This window comes from Podarcis pityusensis (assembly GCF_964106645.2).
Source record: "Podarcis pityusensis genome assembly, chromosome: 3".
Taxonomy (NCBI): Eukaryota; Metazoa; Chordata; class Lepidosauria; order Squamata; family Lacertidae; genus Podarcis; species Podarcis pityusensis.
In genome coordinates, this window is record NC_138026.1 from 65,987,548 (window position 1) to 66,003,248 (window position 15,701).

At 40.6% G+C, this 15,701-nt stretch overlaps 1 protein-coding gene across 1 annotated transcript in view; it reads left to right on the plus strand.

Annotated features, from left to right (window-relative positions):
• The window catches only part of LOC308473095 (monofunctional C1-tetrahydrofolate synthase, mitochondrial-like), a 70,427-nt gene that overhangs the window by 3,126 nt on the left and 51,600 nt on the right, over positions 1 to 15,701 (plus strand). Inside the window, exons 2-8 of the mRNA XM_080998367.1 lie at positions 360 to 444; positions 1,858 to 1,908; positions 2,001 to 2,054; positions 4,606 to 4,730; positions 6,078 to 6,178; positions 7,904 to 8,043; positions 13,902 to 14,013. Of these exons, the coding sequence (XP_080854493.1) occupies positions 360 to 444; positions 1,858 to 1,908; positions 2,001 to 2,054; positions 4,606 to 4,730; positions 6,078 to 6,178; positions 7,904 to 8,043; positions 13,902 to 14,013 (668 nt within the window). The remainder of the gene's footprint in view (positions 1 to 359; positions 445 to 1,857; positions 1,909 to 2,000; positions 2,055 to 4,605; positions 4,731 to 6,077; positions 6,179 to 7,903; positions 8,044 to 13,901; positions 14,014 to 15,701) is intronic.

A 15,701-nucleotide genomic window follows, 5' to 3' on the forward strand; every position in this document is an offset into this window, starting at 1 on the left:
CCTGCGGGCCTTTTTGGCTAAACAGGTTAAAATGTTTTAAATAAATGTATAATTATAATGTGAATAACATTCTGAAAACAAATAGTTTCTGTGTAGATCTGAGGTATCTTCAATGGTACTTACATGGGAGTACGTGTGCTTAGGATTGTAGCCTTTATATCTTAACTGTTGCTGTAGGATTGGATGGTTTTTTTGCTATTTTGATGTTGCTAGATATTGCATATTGGCTCACGATATGCTCAAAATGAGCAATTGTCTTTGTGGGTAATCCAGAAAGGGTAATCATGTGCTAGCTGGTGAGATCATGGAAATAAAGTTATATTATATACTAATACAGATCATATTTTTATTTTTAAAAGTGAAATCATTGAGAGTTCAAGGAAAGCCCTGAATTTACTGCAGAGACAGCATCCTACATTTAAACCAGCACTTGCTGTTGTACAGGTAAAACCCTATAGATGATGATTTCAGAAGTGAAACAACCACCAGTACTTTATGAAAACAGATCTAGATCTGTGAATGGCCATTTATCTTGCACACCATAACATCTTCTTAACTACAGAGCTACCTTAAACCAGAAAAATGCATTATTGGGTATATTTGATAGTGTGAGGAACCTTTGGCCTCCAGATGTTGCTAAACTACAAGCCCCATCATCCCCAACATGGCCAGTAGTAGAAGCTGTTTAAACCATATTTCTGCTGGACTTAATTTTTCCATTTCACAATCTTTAATGTTACTTCCCCTAAATAAAAATCTTCGTGTATGATCTTCCTGCTACAGCTTCTGAAAATCTTGGTCACATCCACACCATACATTAGCTCAGTTGCTTAGAGTGTGGTGCTGATAATGCCAAGGTCGTGGGTTTTATCCCCATATGGGCCAGCTGCATATTCCTGCATTGCAGGGAGTTAGACTAGATGATCCTCAGGGTCCCTTCTAACTCTGCAATTCTATGAAAGCACTCTTACACTACTTCAGTTATCATGGCTTCCCTGTATTGGATCTTGGGAACTAATTTGTTAAGGGTGGTGAGACTTCTGAGGACAGGGAGACTCTCCAGCATGCTGAGCTGAAGCTTGAGCAGGGAAATTGGTACAAGTGGAATGTCTTCTTCTGGGGCTACACTGGATATCAACTCACCTACTCCCAAGTAAGAGGATTGTTCAATATCTAACCTTCAGGAGATATTACCTTCACTACTCTCAAATATTCATACTTTGCCCTTCCTCAAAGGAGCTCACAGCGGAATACGTGGCCTATCTCATTTTTATCTTTCCAACAACCTGATATGAGATAAATTGGGCTGATGGTGCAAGAGTAGTCCCAATTAAAACATTGGTTTCTTACTCAAAGCTGGATTTGATAACTAAATAACTGTTCTGTACGAAGCAACCCACCGATGTGACTTCTTGCAGTAAGGCTGCTGGCATCCGGAAAACATACCAAACACTATAATCCTCTGTACTGCTTCCCAGTGCTCTAATTTTCTATGGAGTGCTCTGGGAAGCCAAGCTAGTATGTTTCCATTTTTATCTTGTCAGGGATTGCTTCACTTCTATATAACCACAAGAATGTGCAAGCATAACAACTGGGAATAGGGGTTGCAAGGCCAAGCTACTCAGTGCCAAAACTTTGCCCAAGGTGCTTGATTGTGCAACATACTCCTGGTAATGTTAAGAAACTCACCGTTTCCATTCAGTTCAGTAAATCATATTTCTTACCCAGTTGCAAATTTCTGATCAAGTATTGACTGCAATTTTTTCTCGAGTTACAAATTGTTTACAGTCTCATTTTCTTTGACACCATTCCTAACTTGTTACAGTTCTCTTTTTACTTTTCTTTAATCCCTTCAAGATTGGCGATGATGATCTGGGGCAAGAAATTATCAAAAACATTGCAGAAGAGGTGAGAGTATGGAAATACTTGTTTCTTCCAAATTAAAGTGAGAAATTATTGGGCTTTATAGCAAAAAAAAAATTTCCCATTTTTCTTTGCAGATTGGCCTGAACCTTGTTCATATTTGTCTCCCTCGCAGCTATACTGAACATGAGGTAATAATTTATGAATTTAGGGCTTTCCCTGATGCAGTAGTGCTAAATGGCTAATTGACTGAATTAAGAAAAAAGCTCATAGAAAAGGGTTGTTGGCTTTCCTACCTCTCCTTTCCCCCAGCAGCTTCCAAAGGCTTTACCTGAAGTTTGAGGGTCCTCCTGGATGAGCTGGGCTGGGCTGTGGTGTGGGAAGGCTTGCTGAGAATTTATGTAGAGGCACCTTCCATGAGAGGATCTCTCACTTTCCTCTTATTCCCTCTGCATCATAGCCCATCACATTCAGGAGGCTTAACAAACAACAACAACAACAACAATTTATATGTACCTCATCCATCTGACTGGGTTGCCCCAGCCACTTTGGGTGGCTTCCAACTTATATAAAAACATACCAAAACATTAAACATTAAAAAGCTTCCCTATGCAGATCTGCCTTCAGATATTTTTTAAAGGTTATATAGTTACTCATCTGCTTCTTGGGGGATTTGAAGGGCTGACAGGAGAAGAAGGGGCCGCAAAATGCTTCTGCCCACCTCCTTCCAGTGGTGCTTCTTGAAATACAAGAAAAAATCTTTATATGTGTGTTTTCCCCCCCAAGCACTGCCTATGGTACATGCCTGTAAACTGCCTAATATTATGATCCAAAGCAAATATCATTGAAGTGTCCTGCCTGAGTCTATGCATCTGAGAAAAAAGTCCACAAGTTCAGTAGGGTGTACTTCAGTGTAACTGTGCAGAGGACTACATCCTTGTGAGTAAGTACACTTAGTTTTAGTTACAGATAGGTAGCCGTGTTGGTCTGCCATAGTCAAAACAAAAAAATTCCTTCCAGTAGCACCTTAAAGACCAACTAAGTTAGTTCTTGGTATGAGCTTTCGTGTGCAAGCACACTTCTTCAGATACACTGTGTATCTGAAGAAGTGTGCTTGCACACGAAAGCTCATACCAAGAACTAACTTAGTTGGTCTTTAAGGTGCTACTGGAAGGAATTTTTTTGTTTACACTTAGTTTTGCAACTGAATACCCATAAGAACAGCCCTGCATTTGGGAAGCCTAAAAACAGGACACGATAACAGCAGTCTCTTATTCCTAAGGAAGGTTTACTCAGAGGTAACCCCAGTTACCTAGGAGTAAGACCCATTGTATTCAGTAGAACATACTTCTGAGTAGGCATGAGTTGGAGTCTTGTTGATTACCTGTTTAGTCCCGTTGAAGTAGTTAAGGATAGCATGACTCTTTCTAAAAATAACAAAGGAATTCAAAGTTGAGATTGATAGTCTTCAGTCCTCAACTCACCCCTGTTAATAATATATTATGTACTGCATTTGCCTACAGATTTACATTATCTCCGAAAACTTGAGCTGTGTACTGTTGAGGGCTGCCTGCTGTTTGATTGCAGGTTTCTCACCCAGACATTATTTCAATAAGAAATCTGCTATGTTTAGTTACAGTATGTTATATTGCATAGTAAGACCATTACCAATAGAATATTAATAAGGACGAGCTTTCAGTCTGCGGTCATTACAGTATTCCTACCTAAGTAGCTGTCAATACCTACACTTCAATATCAACAGATCTTCTAACAATGGAGAGGAATGTAAAACTTCTACAAAGCTCTTTGTGGCTGTCTTGCCTTGTCATCCCACAGTGTCTCATGCTGTGAGAAAGGAGAGACATTGTGCTGATGGGGGTTTGAGGGAGAGAAGCAGAAACAGCTAGTGGTGGTAGCAGGAGCTACAAAGAAGGTGGGAGGAGAGGAGGCAGAGTGGGTGGAGGGGAGGTTGCCACCCCTACCAATCCTACCACCTTATCTTGATGTTAGTGTTAGAAACCTATTTCCCCTTCCTAGAGCTATTGCTAGAGCTGCTTTCATGAGGCACCCTGTTCCCACTGACCATGGGACAAGCTTCTTCTCCATGTATTGTTCAGAAAATTCCACAGAACAAATAGAAGACATTTGCCTATGTGGTAAAAATAATCCACTCTCTTAAAATTGTATGCCCGCATTTTGGAAGCATTATACATTCGACATTCTTCCATGCCATGATGATGTTTTTATATTTGTTGTCTTGTTTTCACTTAATAAATGGCATGTTTCAAATAATAAATTTGCAGTTGGCCTGCGACCATGTCCTTCCCTTGTGGGTTGTTGCGGGTTCCTTCTAGTTCTGAGAAATACTGTATATCTGTGTCTGTGCTGTGATCCCCTACTTGACCAGCTCCCACCCATCTTCAGCCTATTGTGGTATCTTTAGACTAATATCGTACTGACTCACAACTGTACTGTGGGATGTAGCAGTTAGCATACATTTCATTGCTCTGAATGATAGAACAGTGTTCAAGTGCCCAAAGGTGGACTTTTACAGCAACACATGATCATAATAGTGAGTGTACTTTTGCTATATTCTTTCAGTTTCTGCAAGCGAAACATCATGTCTGATTCCATTTATCAATGATCCAATTTTCATTATATATTAAAATTCTAATATTTGATAATGTCCTTCAAGCTGATCATTTTTAAATCCTGATTTCTTAACCTTGTATTATTTTCTAGGTTATAGATGAAATTGTAAAGCTCAATGAGAATCCTAAAATTCATGGTCTTCTCCTTCGCCTCAGTAAAGAGTCATACACAAGCAAAATACTGAATGCTGTGAAACCAGAGAAAGATGTGAATGGGCAAGTTAAATGCTATTCAGTCTCCAGAAAATGTGGATTCATATGGGCTTGGATCCAGATGTTGCTGCCACCAGTGAAAGGGAGGGGAGATGACTTGTGATTCCCCACTCCCCCTGCAGTCAAAAATATTTATTAACTTTGCGTACTTCATTTCGTTTTTAATACATTTGTAATAATCTGTATCAAAAATGACAAATGACTGAATGTGTGGATTGAAGTGCATACAGTATTAGCATGTCAGTGTATGTCATGGTTAATGGTTTGCTGTGAATGCGGAGATTGCTCCTGTTCTAGCAACAAACCATGATCCTTGACTTATCATTACATCCAAACTGGAGTTTGTGATTTGTTTTGCACTGAACTATGTTCTGAAGCCAAAGTTAGTTCTTGGCTTGACCATTGTGGTTTGTGGAAGTGAAATAAACCATGATGGCTCAGTCCAAATGTAGTGCTAAGCCAAGGATTATGGTTTGCGATGCCTGCTCATTAGCAAGGGGGAACAAAGTGGGCATAATCTCTGCATTCATGGTGAACTGTTTATCATTGGGTTACTGTGACATGTGAATGCAGTCAATGAGTATATTTCTCTTAATGTACGAACCAAACCTATATGTTTTCTAGACCACACCCAGCCCTCTCTGAGGTGCCACCCACCCACCTAGTTTGCAACAGCTGTAAATGCATGCCTTCGAGCATCAACACGGCTGACTGTTCTCTTAAAACAAAAGAAAGTGGGTTTTAATTTAATCCTTATCCTAGCCTAGGCATAATTCCCAGTTCCTAATTTTTAAAATAATTTGACAGCAAAATATATACGGCATCCATTAATTTGGCTTTGATAGATAAAGGATTTAATTTAAGTATGTTCCAGTTTGGCCTGACAAATTGTGATCTACTTTCTTGTTTTTAGCCTTTATGGAGTCTAATTGCCTAAGATATTATTCAAAGCTATTATTCATTTCATTTACTTTGAAAAAAATCCAGGAGAACTGACCTGAGTATAAGCAGATACTTAATTTGTAACAGATGAGGAAGTGAGAATTTTATTAACTATTGAGAGGCAAGGGGACAAAGTTTCTCTGGAAGTGATGTTCTGTTTCAAACCAAATTGGTACTGGCAATTCCAAAATATAGTGGAAGCATTTATGCACATTCAGTGGATGCAGCTACACTGCTGCAGAGAGAAAATGGGTTAATACAGCTATAGTTTTCATGAGCATGTACTCTAGCTTACACCACCCCATTATAGTTTGTGTGTGTTAATAAATGAGCATTTATTTCTATATTTTACATACACATGCTGTCTCTCACATACTCTCTCTCCCCCCTCTATATTTTTAATTGCAGAGTAACAGATTTTAACTTGGCAAGGTTGGTGCATGGAGACATGCATGGATGTGTGATTCCCCCCACTGCTAGTGCTGTGGTCAAGCTTCTGGAAAAACTAGGTACAAGTAATTGTTTGTTATTTATTATATTCAGCCACAGTGCTTAATATGTTCACATGCTAGTTCAGCCATGCAGTGACTAATCTGGCCAGGTCAGATAATGGTTTCTCCCTTGAAAAACAGTGACTCTACCATGCAAGGCCATCATAATATGATATGTATATAGACCTACATTAACCTATTAGCAAAGCCTTCTGGTTGCTTTAACTGTGGAAATGCAGAAAAACCATGAAATGTGTAATTAATTGGCCAGAGAATTCAGGTTCCTAAGAATGTCTACTTCAGTTGTGGCATTTTAAAGCAGGTTTTGGGGCCTTGTGGTTGTAAAAATATCCTCACAAGTGTGTGAGCAATGCCTGGTGAAATCGCAGAAGTAGGACAAGTTGCAGCAAAAGGTTTATAGTGGTCAGTTACTGAGGTGACTGAGATTTCTAGGGGTTGCAGTTACTGAAGTGACATTTGCTGGTGTGGAACACCGCAGTGGGCATTTACTCACATTTCAAAATTTATTTATTTATTACTTTCTGAATATGGTATGTTAATAACTCATAATGCATATGGTTATGATAGAAGGCGGAAAGAGGAACTAGATTTCCTAAAGCCCACCCCGCAATTGCAAATAGGAAGGAAGGTATTATGTTTTGTCACTGGGGTTATGGAAAGTTAAAGGAGAGAGTTGATGGAATGACCTCAGATGTCAATTTATGCTGAAGAACAATGTGAGCGGGAACCAGGAAAAAGGGGCGAGTTCCCGGCCGCGGGCTGCTTAAATGGAGCAAGCCACACCCCCTGGTCGACCGAATTGGTCGGCCTAAGGGTGACATGGCCGGGGACTCCCTATGACGCAGGGACTAGCTATGTCCTCCGCGCATGGGGCTAGCTCGCAACCAGCCCACAACTTTGTTTCCCTGGGAAGGGAAACGGCTTTGTCGGCAAGGTGTGTAAGCAAAGGAATGTCAGATGCATTTGAGTCTGTGTGGATCTGGATCTAATTAAAACTGGATAGATTAGCAATGGGTGGCGCTGTGAGTTAAACCACAGAGCCTAGGGCTTGCTGATCAGAAGGTCAGCAGCTTGAATCCCCCCGATGAGGTGAGCTCCCGTTGTTCGGCCCCAGCTCCTGCCAACCTAGCAGTTCGAAAGCACGAAGTGCAAGTAGATAAATAGGTACCGCTCTGGTGGGAAGGTAAACGGCGTTTCTGTGCGCTGCTCTGGTTCGCCAGAAGCAGCTTAGTCATGCTGGCCACATGACCCGGAAGCTGTACGCCGGCTCTCTCGGCCAGTAAAGTGAGATGAGCGCCGCAACCCCAGAGTCGTCCGCAACTGGACCTAACGGTCGGGGTCCCTTTACCTTTACCTAGATTAGCAACATATGCAAGCTTATTTAATTTAGCAAGATGCCATCAACGTCTCTGCTACTCAAGCCAAGACTGTCATTCATTTTATGAATACATGAAACTTTCTTCTGTCCATTAATCTGTCAGAGTTGATAAAATATCTTTCTGTCCTGCTTGCATGATGGTCTTGGTCATCAGAAAAGTTTCCGGAGCATAATGCTGCCCTATTCAAGGTTTTTAAATTGTAACATTTTCCATATGAGAGATTATTGCGGGGCAGGGGGAAGGGGGCAAGCTTCTGTATTAATGTCTGTAGTTCACTTGTTTCCCCAGTACAGTTTGCTAGCAGTGTAGCTAATTGGAGCAACTGTTATCTTCTCCTATCCAGCACATACTACCCTAGATGGAAAAAAGGTGTTACTTTTGGGAGTTCAAGGACCTTTAGAAGTCTCTTTGCAGTGCCTTCTTCAAAGAAAAGGGGTCGTGACTATGAGTTGCATGTGGAAAATGAAACAGCTTGAGACCATGGTAAATATACCAAATGCTTCATACTTTTTCTCACGTTTACTACTTAGCAAGACCCCAGGTTTATGTATTTTTATATACTGTGTGTGATATATATTTATACATATTTTCCAAGAACTTTTGCTAAATAAACTTCACTCATTTATTTTTCTTTGCATTCCTTAGCACAATGACCTGTTTGGTTTCTTTCCTATCCTCTACACATAGTGATACTTAGAACAAGTTTCATGTTCTCTAGCCTTCCCACATACTCTCCTGCCTTTCCTTATAAATATAACTTCTGATCCAGGCAGCACAATAAATTTCTAAGCATGGGCGCTCTCCTCAACCTGCATGTTCAAATTGCTATAAAAGAGGGGTTTTAATATCCAGAGTTGGAGGAGACCCTGTGTTCAGATAAGCATGGGAAGGACAAGTTTGTTGTGTTGCAATCTATGCGTGGTCAGAGGTGGTGGAAGCATGTGAGCCTAAGATCTGCTCTTGATTTCAGTCTGTGTAAAGTCAGGGAAGGAGGGAGGGAGAAAAATTGTAACAGGCTTTGGGATAGAAGCACATATTCCCTTTATTCAGAGCCATAGCTACAGGGGAGCTAGCTGGGATTTTTGCCCCGGGTGAAGCCTCCAGAGGGGCGCCATTGAGGCTTCCATCCTCTGTTTGTGTGTGTACACAGATGTGGGGGGGAGGGTGTGTGCCAAACTGCGTTGTTGAGCTGGGTGAAATAAAGCCTAATTTTGCCCCTGCTTTATCCTACTGGCAGAATTCTGTTGACCGTGGAACTAATCATAAATGCATAAAAGCCATTTCTGAAATTTCCCACCACTGCCATGCTCTTTAGAGTGTTTTATATTTAATTTGACTGATTGCTGATGTTTGTTGCTTCATGTTATTTTGCTGGTATTTCAGTGTGCTCATGTTGAATTATTTATAACTTGACAGCTTGCTCGTCATCTTTATATTCTGTGCTCAAGTTTCCCAATGCTTCATAGACATTCCCAGAAGGTGGCAGCCAAGTCAAGCCAAGTAAAAAAGTTTTACATGGGAGTTCATCTTTTGGACTTCGCAGTTCATCTTTTGGATTCAATACTCAAAACGCAAAGTATGTTTTCCCTAAGCAAAGCAGCTGTGATGCTAACACATTTCTCCTTTGGCAAGGCACTGTTTTTACAGCTGTTGATGTTACAGCAACATTTTACATGCTTTAAGTGATGGACAGAAGTTAAAAAAGCATAAACTTCATCCACAATGGTGAAACAGCCTCTCTGATTTTAGAGATTTTGACTTTGTCTTATTTTCCCTTACACCATACAGTTTTATTGATATTTCATTTTTGAATTTTGTGTCCATTTTTTGTGCAACTGCATTTTTTTAAAAAACCAATAGGTTGTACGACTCATATAGAGGAATCCTCATTAATTCAAACAGACCATCCAGGGAATAAATTGCAATCACTCCCATTCTCCTTTATCTTATTATTTTTATTATGAAAACAACTATTTCTGTCCAAATGCTTTCTCATAATCATAGTAAATTTTCTGAAAAATCCTACAACTTAATTTTGATGGGAAGACAAAATTCAAGAATCAGGTAGCAGAAAGTCTGTGACTTGCCAATTAATTTTGCAATTTAATCCAGTTTGCTGTTGCCTGAAAATCTACTTGGGAAGTGCACTGCTTGCTTGTGTATGTATGTGTTTATATAATATAATCTCTCTCTCTTTCTCTCTCTGAATGTCTGATGTGGCTTCCACTTGAGTGTAGGAAGCTCCTGCAGCCAATCGGAAGCTGCACCTTGGTTTTTGAAGGGTTTTGGGAGTAGAACGGACTCCCAGAATGGATTAAGTTTGAGAACCAAGGTACCACTGTAAACCATTAGAATGGTTTGCATATATTGAAGGGAAATGAGAATTATCATCCTATCCTATTAAGAAGTAGTGCTATAAATCTATAAAACAGTTTTTTAAAAAAAAATATTAGCTACATTGGTCCCACATTGTGAATTGTTCTCCCACATTGTTCTATAACCTGTGTGAGTTTAGTGCTCTTTAGAATAACAAAGCTTGAGGGTTTACTAGAAGAGTGCCAAGAGTATTTGCAAGCTTCACAAGTGCCAAGAGTATTTGCAAGCTTCACAAGCTCCAGTACACACAATCCTTGTGTGTTCTCAATCCTTTAAGAATCGTTCAAGAGTACACTGTCAGATTACAAGCACCATTCCTGTCAGCTGTTGGGTTTTGAAACCAGTTTGCTTCTCAGTCTTGCTTAACAGCAAATATAGTGAGCATTAACCATGACTAGTGCCAAATGTGAGCTGGAAAGTTGTAGTGCTGGAAAAATGGACTGTGTGCTCTTGCAGGGATGAGCAAATGTTAAATCTCTGCTGGCCTCCAAAGACAGAGCATCAGCAAAAAATGCAATGTGAAAATACATATTTGAAAAAGTTTACTTGGCAATTATCCACCTTCAACAAGATTGGATTACCGGGATATCCCCCCACCACAAGGAAAAGCAGCTTTCATTGGGGGGAGTACTTAGGTCAGAGAAACAGTGCAGGAGAAAAGCTTAAAACTCTCCCATTGTTGTGATCAAATTTGGAGGCCCTTGTGACTGCCTTAAAGAAGAAGGGGAACAATGAAAGATTCTATCACAGATCTAATGTGTAATTTGGCCTTGAGATTATTTTGTAGCCATCTATCATTTTATTTTATTTCTCTTCATTTCCTTTGATTTTGGTGGAGTGGACACCCAAGTCATATTTCTTTAACTTACAGATCAACTTGATTTTAGTTATGACCATTTGTCTTGGCACAGCTGCCTTAAGGCTTGCATGGTCTTTAAACAGAGGAGGAGTGTTCAGGTCGTTCCCCCCCCCCCCCCCCCGGAATTCTTACTTGATCAGAGTTGGCTAAATACAAAGAACAACTGTTTATTAAATGCCAATTCATCATAAATGTGTGTTTGATTAAGAAGGGAGACATTTAATAGCAAATGTTTTAGGTAAGATGTGCTTGCCTATTATCTCTTAAAATTTATGTAGAAAACTTGCAGACACTGCACTGTTTGGACAACATTTGCTTTTCAGATACTTCAATCACATAACGCCAGGGAATATTTAAATTTGTGCTTCCTGAATCAAAAATCAATGATTCATTCAGCTGGCCTTGGGAGGGAGGGGATGATGAACTGTGTTCCTGAAGCAAACTGATTTTCAATAATCCTGTTGGTAGAAAAATAACCTTATATGTTTATGAAAAGTATGATGTGATAGCAGGTGATGGCAAAGACTGAGATCCTATAGAGTAGACTCTGCTTTGCTTTTGCAAAAGCAGAACACAAAGTCACTGTTAGATATTGCCTTGTAATAACAATAATTTTCCATGGCATTGACTCATGTGCTCTTACCCTTTTACTAGCAGGGGAAGTGCTATTTGACAAACATACATAATGTATTCCTTTTGGAGAGAAAATTAAATTGAAATTATACACCTGCCCTTATTGCGCCCATTGTTGTGGGCATTCATTTGTCGCCTGAGACAATGGAGTGCACCTTTCGGGGTGAAGTCAAACCATTGCTGTAGAAGCACCAAAGTGACCTGCCCAGGCTCCAGCCTGGGCAGTGTGTAAAGAGGTCCTGGGCTGCCCAGACAACATGACCCCCCTCTCGGCTTTCTCTCCTGTGGTCCAAAAAGGAAAGCAGAGCAATATGTTTGGCACCAGCTGGGCTGCAGGAGTTGCTTGAAGGAGGCTTACAAGACTGTTAAAACTCCGAAGCCTGTGAGCACTTTCTGAAGTCCCTTCGCATGCTGCTAGGACCAGTCTCTTCACCTCTTAACTTCTTCAGTGATGCACAACTTAGCAGAGTAGTGCAGCTTTTCCTAGGCAACAATGGAGACTGCTCAGTCAGGACGATGATCAGGAACAAAGCTGACGACTAGTAACTTGATTTTGTAGTTTATTATATACGGCAGTAAACTCACAAGCTATATACAAGTTACTATATACAGACACGAACTTCATCACTCTCCAAGCACTCCAGAATACTCCTAACTAGCCAAAGGATGTCATAGGTCATGCTGCCAATATGAGAGACCTCAGCCAATCACCGAGCTGTTACTAGGTCCTCTTATCTCCAGGCAAATTTCTGCCGTGCTCTGTCTCCCTAGCCTGTAGTCAAAACACTAATTGCTCACTTGCCAAGCTGCATGTATACTATGAACACCAACATAAATTGGATTTGGGTAGGGTTTGCTCCTCAGCCTTTTCTTCTCCCAAAGATATCCTGCAAGGTGGTGGAGGTTTAGGATCAGAGTTTTCCTTCTCCTAGAGGGGCTACCTTTCCAGGTTGATGTGCCCCTTCTGTCCCTCACTTCCCTCTACAGCACATGCGGAAACCCCCCTTCTTGACCATTGGACTCACTATTGGTCACATCTGCTCAATCCTCCAGAGCCTGTCTTTGCAGGCAGGAGAAGTCCCTAACTCACCCAGAGTTTGAGGCTCATCAGCTACCCTTGCCGGGTTTAGCTGGCCAGTTGGAAGACTTGCCTGGGGTGTGGCCGCTGTCACATGCTGACGGCTTCTAGGAGCCACAGGTGAGTGCACGGTGGGAGCCAAAAGTGAGCAAACTACCCCAGGAGGAGCACGTGTCCCCCACCAGAGATACTACCCCTCCCCTAACACCCCATACAACCCATTAATATCTTAACTATACCTTTTTAATTTGGTAGTGGGGTGTTCTGGTGTAATTTTGTAGATATTGATTCCAACTGCAGGGAAAAGTAATATTTATGCTGATCTCTTCATAAGCAGGGTTTCCAATTGTGTGACATTTGCAGTTACGTTATCATTATATTTTGGCGTAAAGTGCTTGTATTACTGTTATTTTAGGGTTTAGTTTTTTTATCTGGGGAATGGGTGGGTCTTCTAAGCCTACATCAATAAAAAAGCTCGTTGAAATTAGCTTGTGGGCTGCTACAAGCTAAAGTTTCAAAGTATTTGTTGGTGTTAATCTCCCCCAGATTGGAGGAAGAAAATGCCAGCTAGAATGGGTTACGCTTTTGAGAGTGAGTCTTTGGAGATCTTCGCCTAAGTGATTGTTTCATATGACATTTCTTCATTCTTTGTCGTGTGATTTCAATAATCATTTCTCAAACCTCATTTTACAACATAACTAGTTAGCCTTGGGAACTATGTGAGCACTTCTCTGCATCTTCAATAGTATTTGGCTGCAATTATATGTAGCATCTGTTTTGTATTGAGTTCACTGTCTGTTTAGAAACCATATGGTGCATTTGCAAGGAGATGAACTTGATTATTGAATTGGTCTTTCCACCTCCAATTTAGTGTTACATTTAAGTGTGCTGGATATACCTTTCTAATTCTTATAATTTTGAACACATTCACTCCGTTTAAATCATACGGGGGAAAACAATGTCCCTAAAACAATGACACCATCTGAGTCCCATTGAGATTGTTTCACATCCACTCAAGCATCTGCCAAACAATTCTTTGTCTACAAGTGGCACATTTGCTTGCATTAATTTTGATGAAGGACATACCTTGCCTCAGAACATCTGCAATGTGGGGAACTGTTGGAGCCGTTGCATTGGTACACTAAAAATCTTGCCAGGTGGAAGAGGTGAATAATTTATTCTTGGACTGAACATTTGTTCCCTGTGGAGTGGATTTTGGGAGGCTGTAGGGCCAGGAAGAGGAGGATTCACCAGAAATTCCCTCCCTGATCACAGTGGGTTAAGCATAGCAGCCACACAGCATGTTAGGTGTCAATCTGACAACACAATCTAGTACATTTTATTGTTAGCTAATGCTTTATTTGTACGACATTTCTCTCCATGCCCATCTCCTAGCTTCATGATGCTGATATGGTGATAGTGGGTAGTGCCAAACCTAAAGAGATTCCAGCTACTTGGATGAAACCTGAGATGACCAGTGTGGATTGTTCACGTGACATTTTATGGGGTGAGTTCCTTTCAAGCTGTGCAGTGTTGAATAGTTAATGTATTTGTGTCCACTCATATTTTTATCCCTTCTTCCACCTTATCCCTATCAGTTTTCGGTTGGTACAGAAAACTTAAAGTGTCAGGATCAACTCACAAGTGCAGTCTGTACTGTGCCAGTACAGATTGTGCCTGCCAATGACACACATGAATGTTTACCTACATATTTCAGTGTCAGAACGAACATACAGGGGTAAAAAAAGAGGAGTCACAAGATTTTAATAAAAGAAATATATTTTGTTTACTGCCTGCACAATGTCTGTGTGCCTTGGGGCATATGTTTTTGTAATAGGCTGTATCCTGGAATAGCCTGGGAAGAACAGCAGAAGCACTCTGCTTATTTATTGTTTTTAAATATATATTTATTGTTTTATGGGGGAAAGTATATGTATTAAATGTGTGCATCTGTATTAAACACATACCTCTGATAGAAAGAATGTGCATAGTTTAATTGCAATGTAGTTATTGATGCACCTATTGCTTTTACCTGACAGAAACCATAGCACCAAAGAATCTGCATGCTTCCTTTCCTTTCCTTTTAATTTTTATATGTATATTAAATTCTTTCTTATTTTATGTTTTAAAAAGTTGCCTGGTGTTATTTCATTCTATAAGAATGCCCTGCTTATAGTCTGTAAGACCATAACAGTGAAAATGCTGCTTGGAGTAAAAAGTTACCATTGAACAAATTTGTCATTTCTTTTTGTTGACTCCAGCTTTTTTATTTGATGCTATTTTATATTTTGCTATATGTTAGTTCCTTGCATGAAAGGTAAGAGCTATAGAAATTATATAGCTGTGATGTGGTAAAACCACAGTAACCTCCTTATACTGGTAACTCATTCACCACATACACTTGAAAGTGAACAGTTAATTGTTCATTTAATTGTTTTTTCTTCTTGTATGCAAAATTGTTAACCCTCCCTGTTGTATTAACTAATTTCATAGTGGCATAAAAGAACTGGACTCACACCGCTCAGAGATTTTTAAAACATTAAGCAGTTTATAAATAGATAGATAGAATGACTGACTAAATGATACTGGAAATGGTGGTAAAAGCATGGAATTATGAATGTTTAAGAGGAAATTAATGGACAGTTCAGGGACGCGGGTGGCGCTGTGGGTAAAACCTCAGTGCCTAGGACTTGCCGATCGCATGGTTGGCGGTTCGAATCCCCGCGGCAGGGTGAGCTCCCGTCTTTCGGTCCCAGCTCCTGCCCACCTAGCAGTTCGAAAGCACCCTTAAGTGCAAGTAGATAAATAGGGACCACTTTATAGCGGGAAGGTAAATGGCGTTTCCGTGTGCTGCGCTGGTGCTGGCTCGCCAGAGCAGCTTCGTCACGCTGGCCACGTGACCCGGAAGTGTCTCCGGACAGCGCTGGCCCCCGGCCTCTTAAGTGAGATGGGCGCACAACCCTAGAGTCGGACACGACTGGCCCGTACGGGCAGGGGTACCTTTACCTTTACCTTTAATGGACAGTTCCAGGTCAGCATTATTTGTGCTCAACAAAATGGTTATCCTGGTGCTGATTCTTTGCTGCTGGGTACCAAGTGGCCATTCCTATTGGCCGCTGATGCAAGCCAGGCATGTATTTTTTCCTCTCTGGTCATCTTGGGCTTCAAAAGAGAACTATTTATCTTTGAATTTCC